General features: G+C 42.6%; 2 protein-coding genes across 3 annotated transcripts in view; one reads left to right on the top strand and one right to left on the bottom strand.

Annotated features, from left to right (window-relative positions):
- The window catches only part of DNAJC21 (DnaJ heat shock protein family (Hsp40) member C21), a 29,306-nt gene extending 28,377 nt beyond the window's left edge, over window positions 1-929 (top strand). The window contains exon 12 of the mRNA XM_066373633.1: window positions 454-929. Coding sequence (XP_066229730.1) covers window positions 454-618 — 165 coding nt within the window. The 3' untranslated portion in view covers window positions 619-929. The remainder of the gene's footprint in view (window positions 1-453) is intronic.
- A 19,946-nt stretch (window positions 930-20,875) lies between these two features.
- The window catches only part of AGXT2 (alanine--glyoxylate aminotransferase 2), a 44,596-nt gene continuing 40,898 nt past the window's right edge, over window positions 20,876-24,573 (bottom strand). For both annotated transcript variants that reach the window (XM_066373600.1, XM_066373610.1), the window contains exon 14: window positions 20,876-21,004. In XM_066373600.1, the coding sequence (XP_066229697.1) occupies window positions 20,897-21,004 (108 nt within the window). In that variant the 3' untranslated portion in view covers window positions 20,876-20,896. The remainder of the gene's footprint in view (window positions 21,005-24,573) is intronic.

Here is a 24,573-nt window from a genome sequence, read left to right as displayed (position 1 = left end):
CCTGAAGCTGGAAACGGGGAGAGACAGTCAGACAGACTCCCGCATGCGCCTGACCGGGATCCACCCGGCACGCCCACCAGGGGGCGATGCTCTGCCCCTCCGGGCGTCGCTCTGTTGCGACCGGAGCCACTCCAGCGCCTGGGGCAGAGGCCAAGGAGCCATCCCCAGCGCCCGGGCCATCTCTGCTCCAATGGAGCCTCTGCCGTGGGAGGGGAAGAGAGAGACAGAGAGGAAGGAGAGGGGGAGGGGTGGAGAAGCAAATGGGCGCTTCTCCTGTGTGCCCTGGCCGGGAATCGAACCCAGGACTTCTGCAGGCCAGGCCGACACTCTACCGCTGAGCCAACCGGCCAGGGCCATTTTGTAATTTTTTTATATTTAATTTTGACATGAAAACATACACTGTTGCTCTTAGATAACACTTGCTTTTATTTATGATTTTTTCCCCCTTCTCAGAGTGATGTTCTTATTTGCTGTACAACCTGCCATAGTGAATTTCCATCCCGGAATAAACTGTTTGAACATCTCAAGGCTACAGGTCATGCAAGAGCACCTTCATCAGCATCTTTGAATGGTGTAACAAGTAGTCGAAGCAAGAAAGAGAAACGTAAAAACAGATAGACATTCTGCCAACACTTTTTCTCTTTGTCTCTAGATTTTGAAACCAAAAACTGAACTGAAATCATCTAAAAAGTTAAAATTTCAGTGATCTGCAATTTATTGCATTGTGGAAGATTATTTTTTATCTTGTAAAGACATTTTTCTGTTTAATATATATTTTTAAACATTTCATTAGTGCTTGAATTCTACTTTTGCCATCTGAATTGACTTGAATCTCTCACAACACGTAAATATTGTAAAGTACACATTCTTTATTTCTGTTGGCTCATATGGACAGAAATGTACAGGGAGAATTAAATTATTTTAACACATACAAATGCCCCTTGTTTTGTTCTGTGAATTTCCCAAGAGGTATTTTTATATGATTCAAAGCTTTGTTGATGTCTTTAGATCATTTTAAAATCATCATAGATTTTTTTCCCCATCTAGTACCATGACTCCAGTTCTAATTTTAAAAAACTTTCTAAATAACATTGATTACTGTATTTTTTCCCCTCAAGGACAATGAAAGGTAGAAATTAATTGAACATATGTGGTTGTGTTTCAAGAGTAATATCTCTCAAAGGTAAATTATGTTAATTTAATTTGAGATTTTACTGGTTATTATCAACAAGATACAGCTTGGGTTTTTTTGCTTTGATTTGAGCTGTGAAGGTGGAAGCAAATTAATTTATACAGTGCTGCCTCCTCAGGCACAGAGACAGCTGTGAATCATGATTGATCGAGGTAGCAGATGGTTGAGAATTGATACTGACATTTTAACAAGGGACATTCTGCCTTGGACTCTTCACTATTTTCAGAAATTTTTAAATTTGTTTTTTTACATCATTTAATGAAGAAAAGCTTTTTTAAATGAAATATTTTTGAATAGGGCTGATATTTATGCCATCTATTCTGTTGCCAAGATGAATATTAAATTCAAAGATATATGGAGAGTTATTATAAGTGAGTGTGGTCAAGTATATCTTCAGTGATGGGTCAGTTTTTAGGATGGACTAAGTAGGTGATTCTTCTTTCAAATGGTCTTGAAAGTGACTTTGAACTCGCTAGCTTGACATACATACTTTCTGTTCAGTGAAATTATTTTTCTCCTTAATATCCTCGACTCTTCAAAGGAAGGGATCTGCAGTTATATATAAACTCGAAAACTTGAGTCCCTGATGTCTTTTCTGAAAGCCTCATGGATAGTGTTGATGTGGTTCATTCTGCCATTGATTTGAAAGTGTGCTTTTATACCTTAATTTTTTACTTTTTTCTATTTCATTTAGAGATACATATATTTTCTTTACTTTCTTCCCTTTCTGTGTCTAACTTATCACTAATTTCTCCTCATTGTTGTTTCCCCTCTCTATTGGTTCCTTTAGGGGAGATGCCATACAATTTTCCATGTTTGGTCTCTTCCAGGCTCCATCTGAACAGTCTCTCTTACTCTAATTTGAACTCGATGAATTGCCCATAATTATGAAATAGAAATATGGATGACCAGGCAAGCATAAAAGCATGAAGTCATCTTGAAAGGCAGAGACCGTCTTGCAGATGCTCTCAGACGTTCTTGCTTCCCTTTGTACAAGCCTTGCAGGTGTTGAATTTGTTTCTGCTTCATGTGAGGACTGACTGGGGTTACTTGTCACTTTTACTCTAATTGGCAAAAATCAATCATTTTTAAGGGATCTTCATCAGTTGTGATTGAAAGTTAGATCTCATTTCTAATCCTGTGTGCTATAAAATCCTTTAACTTCTCTGAGCACCGTTTTCCTTATCTCTGACTTAGTTCTTTGCATAATAATATTGTTCCCATTTATCATATAGGATTATTCTGAAGGTCAAATGAAGGAGAATATATGAAAGTGCTTTTTAAATACAAAAGCTTTATACAAAACTGAATTTAAACAAGTTAAGTTTTTTCCAGTTAAAATATTTGTAGACAGAAGTGTACATGTTGAATTAAACATGCATTAAATTTTATTGGAATTTGCCCTGACCTGTGGTGGCACAGTGAATAAAGCGTTGACTTGGAACACTGAGGTCACCGGTTCAAAACCTTGCACTTGTCTGGTCAAGGCACATATGGAAGTTGATGCTTCCTGCTCCTCTCTCTCTCTCGCTCTCTCTTTCTCTCCCCCCCCCTTACTCTCCTCTCTAAAATGAATAAATTAAAAATAATAAAAATTTTATAGGAATTATTTTCCTAACCTACTTCTAGAGAGGAAAACGAACATATGTCAAGGGTAAAGTATTCTTTTTGGTGAGTCACAGACATTTGATTTTATTTGTCCAAGGCAAAACAGAATATTCTAAAATATGTAAGCACATAATTTACATTAATCCCATTAAGGGGGATATCCTGTTTCCTCTCCATGATTCACTCAGTGGGGCCATAGCTGGGGCTCTCTGTAAAGCCCAGTGAGACTCTCCCTGTTTCAAAATGGGAACACCACCCTTAGCCAAAGCACAGCACTATAGGAAACTAGGACTCAGTCGGAACGAAAACTTCTGGGGAACAGCAGGCACCCAGGCTGGTAGAAAATCTTGCATTACCTGTGACTGATCCAGAGTACATTAAAACAAAAGGACTTCCTGCAGACCAGTGACCAAGTGACAGCCGTGTATTAGTAAAGCAGTTCACTAACTTTTTGGTCTCAAGACCCCTTTATACAGGTAAGAATTGAGAACCCCAAAGAGTTTTATGTGCAGAGGTTGTATCTATTGGTGTTTACTCATTAGAAATTAAAATACTGTATTTAAAGAGTTTATTTAAAAATAATACATGTTAAGTAACAATTATGGAAAACAACTTAATACAATTTTATTAAGAAGAGAGGCTTTGTTTTACGTTTTTGGAACTGTCTTTACTGTCTGGCTTAGTAGGGCACAGCTGGGTTCTCGTGTGCTTTAGTCAGTCTGTTGTTGCTCTGCGTTTTGGTTGCAGGCATCCCCAAACTACGGCCTGCGGGCCACATGCGGCCCCCTGAGGCCATTTATCTGGCCCCCCCACCGCACTTCCAGAAGGGGCATCTCTTTCAATGGTGGTCAGTGAGAGAAGCATTGTATGTGGCAACCCTCCAATGATCTGAGGGACAGTGAACTGGCCCCCTGTGTAAAAAGTTTGGGGACCCCTGGAAAGTAAATGAAGAAAATCAAACTTCACCTGATAGGAAATTGGAACAGGAAGGACCTTGTGGACCCCCCCTCAGACCCCCCCCCCCCCCACCAGGGTCCTCAGACCACACTTAGAACTACTTCATTTGGAAAACAGGTAAAATATGTGAATAGAAGAAGTTTGAATGGTCAAACAATGTGAAAAGGTGATCATTGTCACCGATAATCAGGGAAATACGATTTAATCATTGTTTCATACTTTCAGATTGGCAAAAGACAAAAGGTCTCATAAGATGCAAGTGTTGGTGAGGATGGAGAAAGAACACATTCATTTCTTTGGCAGTAAAATTGATTTAATTTGATGATTTATACAAGCTGTAGGTAGGTGTATACTAGGACCCTCCGCTCTACAGGTGTACCTGTTGTCTCGCTTCTCACAGTGTGCACATGGCAGCAGCGTGGGCTTCATGGGGCAACTCAGTGGACATGGCTTTCACGCCCCACCACAGACCTGCCGAATGGGAATGTGTGGGGACAGGATTTCTCAGGAGATTCAGATGCTCCTCAAACCTTGAGAAGCAGTACTGTCAAGAACCCATGCGCGTATGGACAAGGAGACTTACGTGGATGTTCCCAGCTGAATTGTTTATTGGGAAAATTTGGAAATACTCTTTAATTGTCTGTGAACCAGGAAACGGATAAATTGTGGCCTAGTTATAGTTAAAATTAATGAACTTGATCTGTAATATTACAGATAGCCCTTGGGAAAATATTGAATGATCTCTCAGAAGATGAAACGTATGCGATTTGTGCAGTTTTTTATAAAGAGAAAATATAGGAACATCAATGGGAAACACGTCATTCAGGAAGGTAATACCAGAAAGGAAGAGAGGAATGGAATGGGTGTGTCAGCAGAAGGGACCTCATCAGAGTCCATTTTTTAGGGATCTGAAGGAAAAATTGTAGCATTTGTTAATTCTGGGACGTAGGTAATGAGGGTTTACTACTGTGGTTTTCGTAAAATATTTGAAACATCTGGAAAAGTACAAATTAATGTTCCACTTCTTGCTGACAGGAAATATACCCTCATGAAAGGGGAGATAAAGGGTTTAAGATCTATATTGTATACCTGGCATATTCCATAAGCGCATTGTGGCAAAGGCTACTACTACTTGTCTCTCAAAATTCGCTCTCCCTTTCTTCGCATTCAGAGTTTTTGTTAGGCACAAAGCCACCTAGAATACTTCCTTCCCAGCTGATGGAAACTGTCTTGAAGGTCAGTGAACCTGATTATGTTAAAAGGCTCATTGCATTTGTACAGATAATTACTGATAAAACCAATCAGGGCCCCAGCATTGTTAATGTCCTTTCAGATACAAAGTATCTTTTGAAAATAGAAAAGGCTCAAATTAGCCTTTGCCCTACAAATAATTTGAATGTCAGTTTCTAACAATTTGAAAAAAATGAAAAGGTCATAGTATCTCTTAGTATGTAGATAAAATGGTATGTATATATATATATGTATCTCTTTGAGTACTTTTCAAATTTAATAAGAACTCATACTTTGGTAAATTCAAAGATAATAGTAGTCTCAGCATATTATGAAGCAGAATTTCCAACTGTTTCATCCAACAGTAGAATCAGTGTCTTAGGATGTAGGGAGCTCCCCATTCTGCGCTTGCTTAGTCTGTCAGACGTGCCACAGAAGGAGGCCTGGAGTAGGACGGCCGGACTGGCGGAGAGGGTCCCTGAGTGACAGCAGGCCCTGGGCTGGGGTTTTCTAGCTGCAGTTCTGGAGTTGCTAGCAGCTTGATGACAGGGCCTCCTGGTGAGCAAGCCCTGCCACTGTCCACCTGTCCCAGCCACTTGAACGCTCTTGGATGCTTTCATATTGGCAGCCTTGTTTTTGCGACACCTCCATGTGCACAGAGTTCACTGTTCTTAATTCTCACAATAACACTTTGTTCTAACCTGCCAGACTGACAGTTGGGAAGTACTTGAGTGTCTTAAAAGTCATGCTCTTGTAATGCTGGCAAGATTGTCAGGAACAATTTGTCCTGTTTCTACTTGGGAATTGAATTTTTATTCAGAAAGGAGCAACGCTTTTTGCAAAAGCTGATTTTATTTTAGTTTGAAAATTGTAAGTGTGTTAATAATGGAATTAGAAAACTCTCTTAGGGAAATCTCCAGAATAATGTAAAGAAGACAGCCCTACCCTGGAATCCCACAAATACCACAGTGCAACATACATTCCCAAGACTGAGTTTTTCATTGTGACATTTTAGTGACTGAGATAATTTTAAAAAACAACTTGTTCTCTGGATTCTGTTTTATAACTCGTTTCTCATTTAATGTGCACATGTTCTATGTTAAGTTATATCATCAGTATCATTTTAAAGGCTGCATGACGTATGATTCCTCTTCGTCTGGATCGTTTCTCATGTGTGCCTGGGGATTCACTCATGTTCCATAAGCGTTTTGCTATTAGATAGAAAACAGTGTGATCTGAGAGCCAACTGGCTGCCAGAGTGCCAAGAAACCGTAAGCCGTGCGGTTTCCGGAGTGTGCTCTGTACCCAGCTCATGCCTGGTGTGGAGCCTTCCAAAGAAGCCTGAGACGTTGATTGACACCTTTAAAAATAGGAAGTCTTCCACATTCTCAAGTCTGTGAGACTCACTTTCCAATTTTTACATCCTTAGCACCACTCCAGCATCCTGACAGCCGCTAGGCACACGCCTGCTTGCCTGGTGACTTTTAGAACTCGGGGCTGAGCAAGTTCGCCCAACATCACCTGAGCTCAGGCGCTGCAAGAACTCACTGCAGCTCTGTCTCCAGGACTGACTAAATTGAAGCCCTCTTACTGTGTCCTGCTGCTGTTGCTTTAAAATTTCAGGGAGCAGCAAGATCCTAGAGCTGATAGTGACTTCTGAGATTATCTAGTTCAACCTGATCATTTTACAGACGAGAGCACTGCTGCAGAGGAAAGTCTCTTAATTTGGTCATGGTGGACAGTGGACAGTGGCCCAGCACCAGTGCTGTGTCTTACCATTTTTAGTGTTTGTATTGGTGCCTTGTTCCAAGAAGAATTTGAGACCAACATCTGGTATTAAGAAACCTATATATGAAGAAAAGACATGAGTTATTTGTGCTACAGTGAACATTTTTTTCTCACCTAGATGTGAAGTGAGTCTGTTTACTTTTTTTTTTTTTTTTTCTTTTCCAAGTGAGAGGAGGGGAGATAGATTCCCAATTGTACCCCGACTGGAATCCACCCAGTTACCCCTGTCTGGGGCCAATGCTCTGCCTATCTGGGGCCATGTTCCCAGCCAAACTATTTTTAGCACCTGAGGCAAAGGCTTCACAGAGCCATCCTCAAGCCCGGGACCAGTTTGCTCGAATCAATCAAGCCATGGCTGCAGGAGGAAGAGAGAGAGAGAGAGAGAGGAGGGGAGGGGTGGAGAATCAGATGGATGCTTCTTCTGTGTGCCCTGACCAGGAATAGAACCTTGGACATCCACACGCCAGACCAACACTCTACCACTTAGCCAACTGACCAGGGTATCTGTTTACTTTAAAGCAACTAAATCTCTGTCATTACAGTCATTTACACAATTGATCTCTATTAATTTTTTACGCTAGTCTTGGTGGAAGAACTCCCTTACATGAATATGTTCATTTCAAAAATCTTAAAAATTATTGTAAAATTTATCATTTCACTCATTTTAAATGTACAATTCGGTGATAGTAAGCCCATTCACAATGTTGCGCAACTACCACCACTACCCATTTTTAGAAACTTTTCATCATTCTCTCAAAAACTCGACTTCAGCAATATTTCCCCATTCCCTCCTCCCCCAACATAGTAACCTCTATTCTGCTTTCTATCTATGAATTTGCCTACTACATGCACCTGATAGAAGTGGAACCATACTATATTTGTCCTTTTGTGACTGGCTCATTTCATCTTAGCATAACATTTTCAAGGTTCATTATGTTGTGGCATGTATTAGGAGTCCTTCCTTTTTAAGACAATACTATTCCCTTTTGTCATATGCCACATTTTGTTTACCTATTCATTCAGGTTAGCAGTTGGGTTGTTCCACCTTTTGGCTATTCTGAATTATGCTGCTATAAAAGCATAGTTATACAAGTATCTGCTTGAATACTTGTTTTCAATTCTTTTGGGCATATACCCAGAAATAAAATTGTTTGATTTTATATCTGGGTTTAACTTTTTGGGGAATTAGCATTCTTTTTCCATAATGGAAAATATATTCAGTAATGCACAAGGATTCCAATTTCTACATATCCTCACCAATACTTGTTCTTTTCTGTTTTCTTGTTTGTTGTTTTAAATAATACGTATCCTAATGTTATAACTAATGGTATGACTAGTATCTCTGGGTGGTTTTGAGTTTTATTTCCCTAATGACAAGTGATGTTGAACAATTTTTTAAATGTATTTATTGCCACTTATCTATCATCTTTGGACATGTGTCTATTCAAGTCCTTTGCCCGTTTTGAATTGGGTTTTGTTGTTGAGGTGTAGGAGTTCCTTATATATATTGTGGATATTTAGTCCTTGTCAGATATATGATTTATAATATATTATCTCTCACTGTGGTCTGTCTCCATTTTCTCTCTCTCTTTTTTTTATTTAGCAAGAGGAGGGGAGGCAGAGACAGACTCCCACATGCACCCTGACCAGGATCCACCTGGCAAGCCCACTAGGGGGCGATGCTCTGTAGCAATAGGAGCAATTTTTTAGCATCTGAGGCTGAGGCCTTGGAGCCATCCTCAGTGCCGTGCCCGGGGCCAACACACTCCAATTGAGTCATGGCTGCAGGAGGGGAGGAGAGAGAGAGAGAGAGAGAGAGAGAGAGAGAGAGAGAGAGAGGCGGGCAAGAGGAGAAGGAGTGCAGAAGCAGATGGTTTCTTCTCCTGTGTGCCCTGGCCAAGAATCAAACCCAGGACTTCCACATGCCAGGCCAACGCTTTACCACTGAGCCAACCCACCAGGGCCTTCATTATTTTGATAGTGCCTTTTGATGCACAAGTTTTTAATTTTAAATAGGCCCAATTTATTTTTTCTTTTGTTGCTGCTATATCCAACAAATTGTTGTCAAGTTGAATGTCATAAAGACTTTTAAACCTATGTTTTCTTCTAAGCTTTTCATAGTTTTAGCTTTTATGCTTAAGTCTTGACTCCATTTGGGTTATTTTTTTGTATCTGTTGTAAGGGAAGAGTCTCACTTCATTCTTTTGCATATAGCTATCCAGTTTTTCCAGCATCATTTCTTGAAAAGATTATTTTTTCTCCACAGAATGATCTTGGCACCCTTGTCAAAATGTAATTGACCATATATGCAAGGAATTTTTCCTAGGCTTTCTCATTTATTCTATTGGCCTATATGTCTTTATGTTAGTACCACACAGTTTTAATTACTATAACTTGTAGTAAGTTTTGAAAACAGAAAGTATTACTTCTCCAAGTTTGTTCTTCTTTTTCAGTTTTTTCAAATATTAGCGTACATTTCTGAAATGTATTTTTAAGAGTATCAAGAAAGTTTCTTTTGAGAGAGAGGGAGAGAGACAGGAAGGGAGAGAGATAAGAAGTATCAACTCAAAGTTGCGTCACTTTTAGTTGTTCATTGAGTGTTTCTCATATGTGTCTGGACCTGGGGGCTCAAGCCAAGTCATTGACCCCTTGCTCAAGCTGCTGAAGCTGTGCTCAAGCCAGATGAGCCCGTGCTCAAGCCTGCAACCTTGGAGTTTTGAACCTGGCACCTCAGCATCTCAGGTTGATGCTGTATTTAATGTGCTACCACCAGCCAGGCAAGAGTAGCAAAATCTTTTTTTATTATTATTAATTTATTGTGTTTACATAGATTCTAGTGTCCCCCCGAATACATCCTCCCATCCCCCTGCCCCCCTCCCCATAACACCCTCCCCCCTTCCCTCCAGGATTTGCTTTTCTGCTCTCATCCCATCCTATCACCCTATCATTCCCTTTCCCTCTGGATCCTTTGATTCTGTCTCTGTCTCTATTCCGCTCCTTAGTTCATATTGTTCATTGGATTCCTCAGATGAGTGAGGTCATATGATATTTTTCTTTCTCTGCCTGGCTTATTTCACTTAACATAATAGTTTCCAGGTCCATCCATGTTGTCGCAAAAAGTAAGATTTCCTTCTTTTTCATGGCCCCATAGTATTCCATTGTGTATATGTACCAAAGCTTTTTAATCCATTTGTCTACTGGGGGACACTTGGGCTGTTTCCAGATCTTGGCTATTGTAAACAATGCTGCCATAAACATGGGGGTGCAAAAGTAGCAAAATCTTAATCTGCAGAAATTTAATATAGAAACTAAACTGTTTCTTCCTTTTCTTTGCTGCACTGGAAGGATTGAAGAAAAATGCTTCTTGCTTCCTTGTACCAAAACCTACCGCCCCTCTCTGCTATTCTTCTGGGAGGGTTAGGGTAGTAAGGTAGGAGGTGACTTTGGCTGTAAAAATTCTGCTTGAATAAACACGAGAACAGGTAAAGAGGTAGAGGAAGGTAACGGTTTTGGTAAGGGAAGGAGCTCCCTGCTTAAAACAACAACAAAGGGTGGGCTATTGCTTTAAAAAGGAAGCAGGGGGGGTTACTAGAGATGTGTCCCAGGATCTAGGAGTTGATTTTAGGGATAAAATGAAGAGGGCTGTCCTGCTCAGGTTGGTAGTACAGGCATAGGATTGCCCGAGGACCATGGCTCAGGCCCCTGCACCAGGTCCTGGTGGGTGCGGGTGCCAAATGGAACTAGCTGGGGTCCACTCAGCTGGGACACGGGCTTTGATGCCAGCTCTGCTAGAGTCACATACTGTATAGATGTTCCTCACCCCCAGTACTGTTATAGGAAGAAAAGAAAACCCAAAATATTTTATTTCTGGCATAATTTCTACTCTTTCCTCCTACTTCTTGCTTTTTAAAAATTTGCTTCATGTAGCAAGCAATGATGCTTGCAAGTAGAGCTTTCACTAAAGCGGAGAGTTAGATAACACAAATAGTTTACCTCTCCATAGATAAGGATATTGACTGTGGGTCTGGGCAATGTAACACTGGAGGGAACAGAGCAATGAGCAGGACAGCGGAGGCCCAAAGTGTGCCAAGAGGTGGCAATGTAACTCCCAATCAGCCACGACAGTCAGGGCTGGGGCAGTGAGAGTTGAGAGAAAGCTCTGGTCAGCCTGTAAATGGGACAGCTCAAAGGGGAGTCAGGGAGGTGAGCAAGAGTCAGAGCAAGAAGGCAGGTAGTTCAAAGAACACCTCCTGCAGCCAGGAGAGCATATGCACCCAGGAAGGACTGAGAACTAGTAGCCACTCAGGGGAAGATGTTCAAGGAGTTGCCCTGGAGATATTTGGGAATCCTCAGCATCTCAATGAGTAAAGCCATCACAGATAATGGATGGAAACCACCCACATAAAGTATATAGAGAGGGAAAAAACAAGGTCGAGGTAAAAAATCTCTGGTACACCAGCACTGGAAGCAAACTAAACAAAACCCAATGCCTGAGATTTCTAAATCTCTGTTTCTAAATACATAACTTTATTTATACTGCATATATTTCTATAAATAGTTACATATTATATTTCTAAATACATATACGTATATTGTAAATATATATACAGTGTGTCCGTAAAGTCATGGTGCACTTTTGGCCGGTCACAGGAAAGCAACAAAAGACGATAGAAATGTGAAATCTGCACCAAATAAAAGAAAAACCCTCCCAGTTTCTGTAGGATGATGTGACAGCATGTGCGCATGCGCAGATGATGATGTAACACCGTGTATACAGTGGAGCAGCCCACGGCCATGCCAGTTGAGATGTGGACGGTACAGAGGAAAGTTCAGTGTGTTCTGTGGCTCGCTAAATTCGAATCCATGACCAAAGTGCAACGTGAATATCGGCGCATTTATAATGAAGCGCCACCACATAGGAATAACATTACTCAGAGGGATAAGCAGTTGAAGGAAACCGGCAGTTTGGTGGAGAAACCCCGTTCTGGTAGGCCATCAGTCAGTGACGAGTCTGTAGAGGCTATACAGGATAGCTACCTAAGGAGCCCTAAAAACTCTGTGCGTGAGCCCACATCGAACTGCACTGAATAGGTATGAAACTGGGAGAGTTTTCCTTTTTGGTGCAGATTTCACATTTCTATTATCTTTTGTTGCTTTCCTGTGACCGGTCAAAAGTGCACCATGACTTTACGGACACACTGTATATACAAGAATAAACATTAGCCCAAGGTGGTGTGAACCAAGCACCACCTGTAAGGTATTTTCCACCAAGGAAGAAAGAAGGACGTAGCCACCAAGTGTGGACAAGCAAAAGCTTTATTTAGAGCGCTCCCAGGCGAGGTTCACTGGTTCGCAAGACAGGGGCCAGAGAAGTCTTGTAGCTTCTCCTGCCTGGGGTTAATTTATAGAGTTGGTAGGGTGGTGGTGGGTGGTGAAATTTCATTGGCTGACAGACAGTTGTTCTTTTTCAAAATGCTCCTGGGCTGTTTCTTTTGGCGGGCAAGGGCGTGGGTGGTTCCGGCCAAAGTCCCCAGACCTGGTTCTCCATGTGACTTTTCCCCATTACCAACCGACCTCACACCACCTATGGAAGTTCTGTGTCAAAAGGCAAAGGACGCTAGGGAGAGTTCATGGTCATTGAGCAGCTGCCCGTGTGTTTTCTTAGTTAAACCTCACAAGGTTCCCATGGGGTTAGATTACACTTTTATAGACCCCAGAAAGCTTCAGCTCAGAGCGATTACTTTGCCCAGAACAAATCAACTGGAGAGCTCGTGTGGCTTCCGCCATTCCTTTGTGTTGTCCCCATCTAATTATAAGTTCATGTTTCCCTTTGTTATTCCCTGCAGTGACCCTCCCAACCAGTTTTTGATTAGCCTCGTCGCTGACACCTGCCTTCATGCTGTCCGACACATTGGCCAGCACAGCGCATTCGTCCCACCAGACACTCCTGCATTGGCCACAGGCACACCCAGCTGGCCTTTTATTTTCCGAAACCCGGAGAGATTGGGAGACTGAAGCTTTTGTTTCTGTCTCCACTCCTACTAAGTTGGGGGCCCTTTGTGTTTGATGCGGTGTGGGTTCTCCTGCTCCCATGTTTACTGGGGCAGAGCTGTGCCATGTTTCCTAGTGGCGCCTCAGCTGGAAGTGAGGCTTCAGCTTGAATTAGCCCGGAGCAATGTGCTGACTCAGGTCAGCAGCCTGCGTGACAGTGATGTGCTGCTCGAACACCCCATGGTGAAGTGGTGAAGGGTTACTAGGAATCCTTTATGGTTCTTTGCAGGCAAGGTGAGATTTCAGGGGGATGTGAAGGCAGAAGAAGAATTGAGTCCTCCTGTACTTTCTGAGATTAGCTTGAATGATGGGGGAGTTAAAAACTGCACTGATATAGTCTTTATAAAGAAGAGTTTTATAACAAGAGCCTAGTTTATTGCTGAATTATGAATTACTAGCGTTATTTTATGACTCTTTATCATAATTATTATTAATAGTATAGTGGCTATACTATAGCCAAAGCTCCATGTGATTATTACCCCCCTCCTGAGTGGATTGACATTCCAAGGGTGTTTAGACAGTTGCCAGTATTTTGATGTTATATCCTAATCACGATTAACCATCAGCGTGTTCCTTGTGTGGAGAAAAGTTGACTTGAGCCGAGTATTCATCCTTTTTAGCAGTTTTCACAGGAAAGGAAATAAAAGAGCTTGGCAGGAACGTGGGCTGTCTGCCTTGTGCAAGCCAGCTCACTCCCAACTCCGACAGGGACGGCAGAATGGGGGGGGGGAGTGGGGGTGCTAAACTCTGCCCACGGCTCCAAATGGGAAGAAGGAAGAAACCATCATGCTTGTCAACGAGTTAGTGAAAGAAATAATACAGGCTCTTAGGCCGCCATGTTGGCCCCTCCTGCTCCGTGCCTCTGGTGGCTTAGGCATCTTACATCCCCAACTGTGGGTGGAGAAAGAGGAGCAGCTTGTCCCGATCAACAGGTGCTCAGATAGAGCCATGTGACCTGCATGGTGAAGGGGTGAGACCCAGGGCCTGGCTACCTTCGGAATTCCATTGCTGAGTTTTACTCTCAGGTCCCCCAGAGGCAAGAGACTAGCAGGGTATTGTTAGTATACACACAGTCCTGTAGGACTTGGGAAGCCACAGGAGCTTGTTTATGAGTTGATTTCAACAACGAACATCTTCAGCCCCCTTTCTCCAGGAGACAAGGCCCTGGCTGTCACGGAGATTTTTGCAACTCAGCATGAAAACTTATTTTGTTTTTGTTCTTGATTTAAATTTGTTTTATTGCTTTCTCTTCTTATGTTACTAAATTCCTAAATGGTTATAAATTTATTATTTTCTTTTTTATAAATTTATTTTTAACGTTCTTCCCTTTTCTTTATCTCAAAAGAAAAGAAACATTGAAAGTAGGAAGGCTTTAAAGAATAACTAAGAAGTCAGATTTGGCTTTTTTTGTGTGACAGAGACAGAAACAAAGAGGGACAGATAGGGACAGACAAGCAGGAAGAGAGAGAGAGAGATGAGAAGCATCAATTCTTCATTGTGGCTCCTTAGTCTCCTTAGTTGTTCATTGATTGCTTTCTCATATGTGCCTTGACTGGGGGGCTACAGCAGACCGAGTGACCCCTTGCTCAAGCTAGCAATCTTGGGCTCAAGCCAGTGATCTTGGGCTCAAGCTAGCTACCCTGGGCTTCAAGCCAGCAACCTTTGGGCTCAAGCCAGTAACCATGGGGTCATGTCTATAATCCCACACTGAAGCTGGTCACCCTGTGCTGAAACTGGTGAGCCCGTGCTCAAGCCAGTGACCTTGGGAATTTGAACCTGGGTCCTCTGCATCCCAGTCCAACACTCTATCCACTGCACCACTGCCTGGTCAGGTAGGGTTGACTTTCTTTTTCAATCTTCCAGACCCCATAATTTCCACTAAAAATGGGGGGGGGGAGGTTGAGGGAAGAACGTTCCAGGTGGAGTGACCCATAGGGACAGAGAAACATCATGTGTGACATGGACAGAATGGTGGGGGTAAAGCTATAAAAAGTGGTTTGGGGACAAAGTGTGAAGGCTCTGGGATACCATAATAGCTGGAGTCTGGACTTGGTTCCACAGGCAAGAGGGGGCCCTCAAAGGCTTCAGGAGATAAGAGATGTGATCATACTTATCCTTTCAGTAAGTGGCTTTGGTATCAGCGTATAGGATGGATTGGGAAGGAGTCCAGAAGACCAGATAGGAGGCAATTGAAGTAGCTTAGGAGAGATGATGATGGTCCAAATTAAGGCAACTTTGGCATAATTGGGCCATATTGAAAAAATTATGTCATACCAAATGTTCATGAAACTTAGTCATAGGAAGGAGAAATAACTTGGAGAAAAATAATGACTAAAGTGTGAGCCCAAGACAAAGTAAGTGCCATTGATCAGGAAGGGTTTTGTTTGGGTTTGGGCTCTGAAAAAAGGTTGAGACTGAAGATGAGTATTTAGAAGTCAATCAGCGTAGACAAGACAGGTGATTTTTCCACAGTGATGAGGTTGCCTACAGGGAGAGACTGTACTATGGAAGAAGAGAGGGCCCAGGATGGAGCCTGGTAGTGAGGAGTTGCCGGGCAAAAGACAGAAGGAGCCTTCTGAGATAGAAGGACCACATTGCCAAAGCCAAGGAAATCCTACTCAAGAAGGAGCAGAAGTTTAGGAAAAACATTGCAAGGAAACACTAAATTTGGGCCATAAGGTGGCCTTTTGTGAAGGCAGTTTTCAAGGAATGAGAAGCAGGAATGAGATGTAGTGGTTGAGGCATTGATTGGAGATAAGGACATGTAAACAAAGCCCCAAACTGCTCTGGGGATATTTTTTAGTGAAGGAAAGAAGAGATATATAGGCTGAAGTGAAGAAATATCGATTTGCATAACTCATTAGTTTGCAAAACACTTTTACAATCTATTATAGTATCTCAGTTCCCAAGACAACTCAGCCAGTAGGAAGGGCAAGTATTGACATGCCTGGGAACACGGTGAGGTTAAAAAAAAGTTAAAGGCTTACGAAAAAAACAAGAGAGAGGACTCAAATAAATAAAATTAGAAACGAGAGTGGAGAAATAACTGACACAACAGAAATACAAAATATTGTAAGAAAATACTATGAAGAACTGTACGCCAAAAAACTAGACAACCTAGATGAAATGGACAAATTCCTTGAAACATATAATCTTCCAAAAATTAATCTGGAAGAATCAGAAAACCTAAACAGACCAATTACAACAAATGAGATTGAAACAGTTATCAAAAAGCTCCCAAAAAAGAAAAGTCCTGGGCCTGATGGCTTCACAACAGAATTCTACCAAATATTCAAAGAAGAACTAACTCCTATCCTTCTCAAGCTATTTCAAAAAATTCAAGAGGAAGGAAGACTTCCAAGCTCCTTTTATGAGCATAATTCTGATTCCAAAACCAGGCAAAGACAACACAAAGACAGAAAATTATAGGCCAATATCCCTGATGAATTTAGAAGCAAAAATCCTCAACAAAATATTAGCAAACCGGATCCAGCAATATATGAAAAAAATCATACACCATGATCAAGTGGGATTTATTCTTGGGAGGCAATGCTGGTACAATATTCGCAAATCAATAAATGTGATTCATCACATAAACAAAAAGAAGGAGAAAAACCACATGATAATTTCAATAGATGCAGAAAAAGCATTTGATAAAATCCAGCACCCATTCATGATGAAAACTCTCAAAAACTCTCAGCAAAGTGGGAATACAGGGAACATACCTCAACATGATAAAGGCCATCTATGACAAACCCACAGCCAACATTATACTCAATGAGCAAAAATGAAAAGCAATCCCCTTAAAATCAGGAACAAGCAGGGGTGCCCCCTTTCACCACTTTTATTCAACATAGTTCTGGAAGTCCTAGCCACAGCAATCAGACAAGAAAAAGATATAAAAGGCATCCAAATTGGAAAAGAAGAAGTAAAACTATCATTATTTGCAGATGATATGATATTGTATATAGAAAACCCTAAAGTCATAGTTGAAAAACTACTAGACCTGATAAATGAATTCAGCAAGGTGGCAGGATATAAAATCAATACTCAGAAATCAGAGGCATTTTTATACACTAACAATGAATTGCCAGAAAGAGAAATTAAGGAATCAATCCCCTTTACCATTGCAACCAAAAAAATAAAGTACCTAGGAATAAATTTAACCAGGGAGATTAAAGACTTGTACTCAGAAAATTATAAAACATTGATAAAAGAAATCAGGGAAGATACAAACAAGTGGAGGCATATACCGTGCTCATGGATAGGAAGAATAAACACCATTAAAATGTCTATATTACCCAAAGCAATTTATAAATTCAATGCAATACCGATTAAAATACCAATGACTTACTTCAAAGATATAGAACACATATTTCAAAAATTTATATGGAACCAAAAGAGAACAGTTATCAAAAAGGAAGAATAAAGTGGGAAGTATCATACTTCCGGATATCAAGTTATATTATAAGGCCATTGTACTCAAAACAGCCTGGTATTGGCATAAGAACAGGCATATAGATCAATGGAACAGAACAGAGAACCCAGAAATAAACCCACAGTTTTATGGACAACTGATATTTGACAAAGGAGGTAAGAGCATACATTGGAGTAAAGACAGCCTCTTCAACAAATGGTGTTGGGAAAATTGGACAGCTACCTGCAAAAAAATGAAACTAGACCACCAACTTACACCATTCACAAAAATCAACTCAAAATGGATAAAAGACTTAAATGTAAGCCGTAAAACCATAAGCATCTTAGAAGAAAACATAGGCAGTAAGCTCTCTGACATCTCTCACAGCAATATATTTGCTGATTCGTCTCCACAGGCAAGTGAAATAAAAGACAGGATAAACAAATGGGACTTTATCAAACTAAAAAGCTTCTGCACAGCTAAAGACAGTAAGAACAGAATACAAAGACAAACTACACAATGGGAGAATATATTTGATAATACGTCTAATAAGGGGTTAATAACCAAACTTTATAAAGAACTTGTAGCCCTGGCCGGTTGGCTCAGCGGTAGAGCGTCGGCCTAGCGTGCAGAGGACCCGGGTTCGATTCCCGGCCAGGGCACATAGGAGAAGCACCCATTTGCTTCTCCACCCCTCCGCCGCGCTTTCCTCTCTGTCTCTCTCTTCCCCTCCCGCAGCCGAGGCTCCATTGGAGCAAAGATAGCCTGGGCACTGGGGATGGCTCTGTGGCCTCTGCCTCAGGCGCTAGAGTGGCTCTGGTCGCAATATGGCGACGCCCAGGATGGGCAGAGCATCGCCCCCTGGTGGGCAGAACGTCACCCCTGGTGGGCGTGCTGGGTGGATCCCAGTCGGGCGCATGCGGGAGTCTGTCTGACTGTCTCTCCCTGTTTCCAGCTTCAGAAAAATGGAAAAAAAAAAAAAAATTTAAAAAATAAAAAAATAAAAATAAAGAACTTGTAAAACTTAATACCAGGAAGACAAAAAATCCAATCCAAAAATGGGCAAAAGAAATGAATAGACACTTCTCCAAAGAGGACATACAGATGGACAATAGGCATATGAAAAAATGCTCAACATCACTAATCATTAGAGAAATGCAAATTAAAACCAAAATGAGATATCACCTCACACCAGTCAGAACAGCGCTCATCAATAAAACAACACAGAAGTGCTGCCGAGGATGTGGAGAAAAGGGAACCCTCCTGCACTGCTGGTGGGAATGCAAACTGGTGCAGCCACTGTGGAAAACAGTATGGAAATTCCTCAAGAAATTAAAAATCGAACTGCCTTTTGACCCAGCTATACCACTGTTAGGAATATACCCCAAGAACACCATAGCACTGTTTGAAAAAAAGAAGTGCACCCCCATGTTTATGGCAGCATTGTTCGCAATAGCAAAGATCTGGAAACAGCCCAAGTGTCCGTCAGAGGATAAGTGGATTAAAAAGCTTTGGTACATATATACTATGGAATACGACTCAGCCATAAGAAATGATGACATCAGATCTTTTATAACAACATGGATGGACCTTGATAACATTATACTGAGTGAAATAAGTAAATCAGAAAAAACTAAGAACTATATGAATCCATACATAGGTGGGACATAAAAATGAGACTCAGAGACATGGACAACAGTGTTGGGGTTACAGGGTCGGGGGGAGGAGAGGGAGGGGGTTGGGGGAGGGGAGGGGCACAAAGAAAACCAGTTAGAAGGTGACAGAAGACAATTTTATCAATGTCACCCCATTAAAATTAATAAAAAAAAAAAGTTAAAGGCTTGCCCAAGGTCCTCTGTAGCAAATAAGTGGAAGAACTGAGTTAGACTTGAGACATTTGGCTTTTAATTCAATGATGGCTCCACTGAACTTGCTCTATTTGGATATTGGACACTGGAGGACATTGTGTTTTTTGTTAAAGAGGTTTTGATCTTAATCAGGGACAATGGGGAGCAACTAGAAGATTCTGTGCAAAGGAATACCATGTTTATTTTTTTAGGTGAGAGGAGGGGTGATAGTGAAGCAGACTCCCACATGTGCCCTGACTGGGATCCACCCGGCAATCCCATCTAGAGCTGATGCTTGGGAACTGAGCTACTTTTAGTGCCCGAAGCTGATGTGTTTGGACCAAGCAAGTTATCCTCAGTGTCTGCGGCCACACTCAAACCAATGGAACCACTGGCTGCAGGAGGGAAAAAGATAGAGAAGGTGAAGAGAGAGGGATTGAGAAGCAGATGGTCACTTTTGTGTACCCTGACCGGGGGCTGAACCTGGGACGTCCACACATTGGGTGACGCTCTATCCACTAAGCCACCAACCAGGGCAGAATGCCATGTTTAAGTCAATGTTCGATGGAGACAAATCTGACAATGAGTATAGGATATGTTCCTGGAACAGACACCGGGCAGAGAGTAGACCAGTAGGACATGGCTTCAAACTGGGGCACAGCTTAAATAAATATCACATTGCACACTGAGAAAGTTGTTTCCTTTTCAGTTCTGTGGCTCCTCATTTGTTTGTGTTAAGGAGAGTATCACACTGCCAATATCTTTAAACAACCCTCCAATACCCTCTGACCTCCCTTTTGAAAAACAGAAGTGTCAGCACTCAGCTACTCGGGCCAGACCTGAATGACAGTGCTTTGTGTGTACTCTATTTTTATGATTACTCCCCAGTTATGACAAGTAGTACTGATTTCTCATTTGTTACAGTTACAGAAAAGTTACTCTCAAGTACACTTAAGTGAAAAAAGTCAAATTAAGGAAAAAATATTAAGTTAATTCTAAGCCAGGCGGTAAACATGTATGGAAAAAAACACAATGAATGTGCAGGCTAACGACTGAAGTTTGGGAAATTCTTGTATTGGTGACTATTGTAATAGGAGTGGGGAAGGTTTTGTCCAGGCTGGGAGAATGGCAGTGGAAATGGAGAAGTTTCTGATAGACATTTTAAGGGAGTTAAAGGAATTTGGGTTTTTCCTGCCTCATTTCTTAGGATGCTAATGGCTGCGATGATAGGAAACTTAAATCAAAAAGGTATCTCATAAAACAAGAATCCTCAAGGTGGGATTGCTCCAGATTGATTAGGTCAGTGGCTCACTGACATCACTAAGGACTCAGCTTGCTGACATCTTAAAAGCTCAGCCCATAAGCTTTGGTCCCATGGCCCCAAAATGGCAGACATGGTTTGAGCAGTCTCATCATATCTGATGCTTCAGTGCGAGAAGAAAACATCTCTTCCGGAAATGAAAAGTGAAGGATGAAGAAATCTTTCCCTGAAGGAACCTGTACCAAAAGATTTTCCTTCAGGATTCATTATCTCCCCAAACACACCAACATATGATATACAAACCAATCCTTACAAAGGGAGGTCAAATTATCATCACTAACATCGACTAATTAAGATTCATTCTCTGAGCTAGGGATCAAGAGTGTTTTCCTGAGAATTTCTCAGTCCCAGGGGCTCTGTTAGCAAAAATGGCTGGTAGGCAGTCAACTTTTACAATTTATACCGGTGGTTCAGAAATTCCCCAAATTAGCTTTTGAACGTTAACCAGAAGTTCTTGAGGCGTGTGAGGTTTTATACATTAAGTTTTATTTAGCTCGTCTCTCCATGTGTCGGATTACCGCAGAACGGAAGACTTCCACTGCAAAATCCACTTCCGCTTTACTGATGCACATTGGGGGCGCGACGCGGAATGTCTGCGGAGGTGGGAGAAGCAAGTCACGATCGATCGCCACACACTCAGCTGTAACTCTGAACAAATGCACTAAACTCAGAACCTAAAACTTGGTTGTGGTGGCATTTCTTACATTTCCCTTGAGTCCAGTCTGATTTCTCTCCAGTGCGGTACCCAAACTATTCACCCTCTAGTTTTGTAAAGCTTCTGATGCCATCTGGCTGTGCTGCTTTTCCTTTTTGTCATCGACTCACCTGGTCCTTCCACCTCCTTTACTGAGATCTTAGGTACTTAATCTACCCCACATTTCTGCCATCACTGAGGGTGACCTCCGTTGTTTGTATGCACAACCTAACAAACTAGCTTCTCAGCATCTTGATTGCCTTAATTCCCAGAACCTTCATTTCTGCCTCTCTGCTTCCATTCACACCTAGCGCCAGTGCCATGATCCCCTGCTCTGCACTGGGAGTAATTCAAAGTCTCATTCCCATTACATCTGCCCATTTTTATATAACCAACCTTCCATCTCCTCCCCCCTCCATTATCTTCAGATCTACCACCCCACTCAGATCTTTTTTTTCCTACCCAGCTGGGAGCATGTGGTTGATGTCTGAACTACTCTCTCACCTGCCCCCTCACTGTTCACATCTCCACCCCTCCACCCCCCGTGGCTGCACCCACGCGTGAAGTCCGTCCCCGATCAAAGTTGTCAGTGCACTGCTTTGCACCAACATAAGTAGCCCAGAACAGTTAAAGTCACGCCATTGCATTGGCAGGGTCTCCAAATTCTGCTGGCCCCCTCAATTTTTCTTGTTCTCTGTCAGATTTCTTTTTCATTCTAAACCTTTTTCATTCTCCTGAATTTTCTTGCTCAACTCCTACGCCTCTTGCCCTATTTTATAGACCATCATGCCTCATGCTTCTCAGAAGCTGTCAGGCAAGATCTCCCTGTGCACGTGTTTGCTCCCACATCTGTTCTTATGTCCTGGCCTGAAGGTTCAGGGAACGAGGTGTCTCTGCTATTCAACTGCAAGTTTCCCACCAGGCCCTGGGTCCTGGGTGCTTCCATCACGTCACTCCAGGAAATATTCCCGTGTTCTTTTGCATCATTAAGTTCTTTTCAACTTTCCCTCTGCCTGTAAACAAGCATGAGGCTTGCAGCTCTCATAACCCAAATCCAAACCACCTTGAATAAAACTCTGTTGGTCCCCTGGTCTCCTCTCACTGCTATGCAAATGCTATCTTCTCCTTTCATGCAAACTTATAAAAAGACAGGTTGATGTTTATGGGGCATTATTTTTCGCTCTGCCTCCCTTTGTTCACATCTCAACCCACTGCAGTCTGGTTTCTGCCGCATCTCCCTTCTAACACCACGCTAGCTGATGTTGCCAGTGACCTGTTTAGCGCGGAACCCAGGGGCCTGCTTCTGCCCTTGCTCTTCCTGGCCTCCTCTGCCGCATTTGGCACTTGGGTCCCTCCTTCCTGAACCTCTCCGCTTCCTTGCCTCCACGGCCCCACACTCTCCTGGCTTTTCTCACACCTTTCTGCCCTATATTTGCCGTCACTTGGCACCCTTCCCGCCACCAGCCATTTAAATGTTGTTTAAACATTTGTTGGTTAAACATGTTAAAATGTAGGTTTTTTTCTAGCCCCATTTCACCGCATTTGTGATCTAGACACACTTCCCAGGAAATGTCCTCATCTCAACGCTTACATGCTGATAACTCCCAAGTTGTGATATTATTTTAATCCTTTCCTCCGAGCCTCAGACTTATCTACAGAAACAGGTGTCCACAAACCCCGCAAATGGAGTGTGTTCAAAGCTAAACTAATCCTTCTCCTTAAACCAGGTTAGATGTGAGGGATTCATCCTTGACTCCCTCGCATTTTCCACATCCAAGTCCTGGACATTTCACTCCCAGAACTGTTCTCTGCGTGTCTCCACTGTCACATCCACTCCCGCTTAAGTCCAAGCAGCAGCATCAACCCCCACCTGGACTCCCTGCCTCCGGTCTTGCTCCCTGAGGCTCTCCCTCCTCAGAGGACAGAGTTGGAAATCAGACTGCCTGAGTTTGGATCCTGACTCACTATGCGACTTGGGCAGTTCACTTAACCTCTCTGTGTCTCTTTTTCTTCATCTGTAAAATATGGATAATAATAGTGGTTATTTCCTAGACTTGTTGGGAGCACTGAATGAGTCAATACGTGTGAAGTGTTTAGAACGGAGCCTGACAAGTACGCAGGCTTCTTATTATTATCAGTCCCTGCCCGAGCCTTCTGTTGCAGCCACGCTGACGTGCTCGTGGCTCTTTGCACCCTGTCATGGTTCCACCTGTGCTTTGAGTGTTTACCTCATTGTTTCAGACTCAGATTAGCTAGAAAGGCCGGCCTAGGAGTTCCTTCTCTTTCTTCTTATACTGCTCCTCTTTATAGCTGTTGATGAACTTACATCACATTATAGTTTTCTGTTCAGGTGTCTTTCTCTCCTGCCGGCTCCATGAAGGGAGGGACCAGCTATTCTTTGTCATTGCAGCTTTAGTACCCGGCCCAGCAACTGCTGCTTTGCATGTAAGCGCTTGCCATATAACTAAGGAATAACTAAGCAAGTAAGCGATGAATTAATTGTTCTAGGTCTTTTTAAGTTGTACATCCTAGGGTGTTTAATGGTTAAACTGATTTGTGCAGAAAAAAATATTTGTGACTAGGATTAGAAAATACCGAGCATGACTTAGCAAAAGTGCTCCTCCTGGTTTTGTGTGGTGGGGTTGCGGTGGGCCAGGGCTCTAAGCCTGTTTGTTTACAGGCTGAGGGGGAGTTGAGGAAAAGGAAAATTTGCAGGTACAAGAGCACAGGTGGGAGGTCTGGATCTGAACCTTTAGGAAAGGACGTGAGAAATGGGCGTGGGGACAGGCAGTTTACATAGAGATCCTGCCTAATAGCTTCCATTTCCTCTGAGAAGTGTTACTGAAATAGAGTGAGAGGCAGGAGGGGAGCAGGGAAACGGGAAAGAACGACTGCCGTCTATAGTGAGAGAAAGACGACAAAGGCTAGGGACAAACTAAGAGAGGGGCCGACATTAGAGCCTCGAGCTCTGCCTCGGAGTCAGTGCCTGGTGAGGGTCCCGCTGTGTGAGGGATCTAGGGGCAGATCGCTTTACCAACAGCAGCTCACATCCGCGGGCAGGGCCGCACCAGTCCTGACAGCAGAGCCATCTCTGGCTTTCCCTGCAAGGGAGCTGGGTGGTGGTGGGGGGGTGCACCTCCCGCCTGAGGGCGAAGGGCACTGGGAGCCGCTGGTTTTGAGTTCTGCATTAGGCACCCGGCCTGGGTGGTCCCCACCTCTCCTGCAGGGTCACCTGGGCCTGCCAGTGCTGAAGTTGCTTTCAGCCACAGGGGCTGCTAAGTCTTAGCAGGTCAGGGTTCACAAAGAGCCCCAGGATCAGCAAAGAACAATCAGGATTGCTCTTACAGGGGTTACAACAGACTCATACAGGAGACGAAATGTTTATTGCATGACTGTTAGGATTTTATTATGACCTGTGCTGTAAATCCTCTGGTTTGCTGGTACATGTGGTTTATTCCTCATTTCAAC

The sequence above is a fragment of the Saccopteryx leptura genome, chromosome 1 (assembly GCF_036850995.1).
Source record: "Saccopteryx leptura isolate mSacLep1 chromosome 1, mSacLep1_pri_phased_curated, whole genome shotgun sequence".
Taxonomy (NCBI): domain Eukaryota; kingdom Metazoa; phylum Chordata; class Mammalia; order Chiroptera; family Emballonuridae; genus Saccopteryx; species Saccopteryx leptura.
Note: the sequence above shows the minus strand (reverse complement) of the source record. Positions and strands in the feature narration are given on the sequence as shown.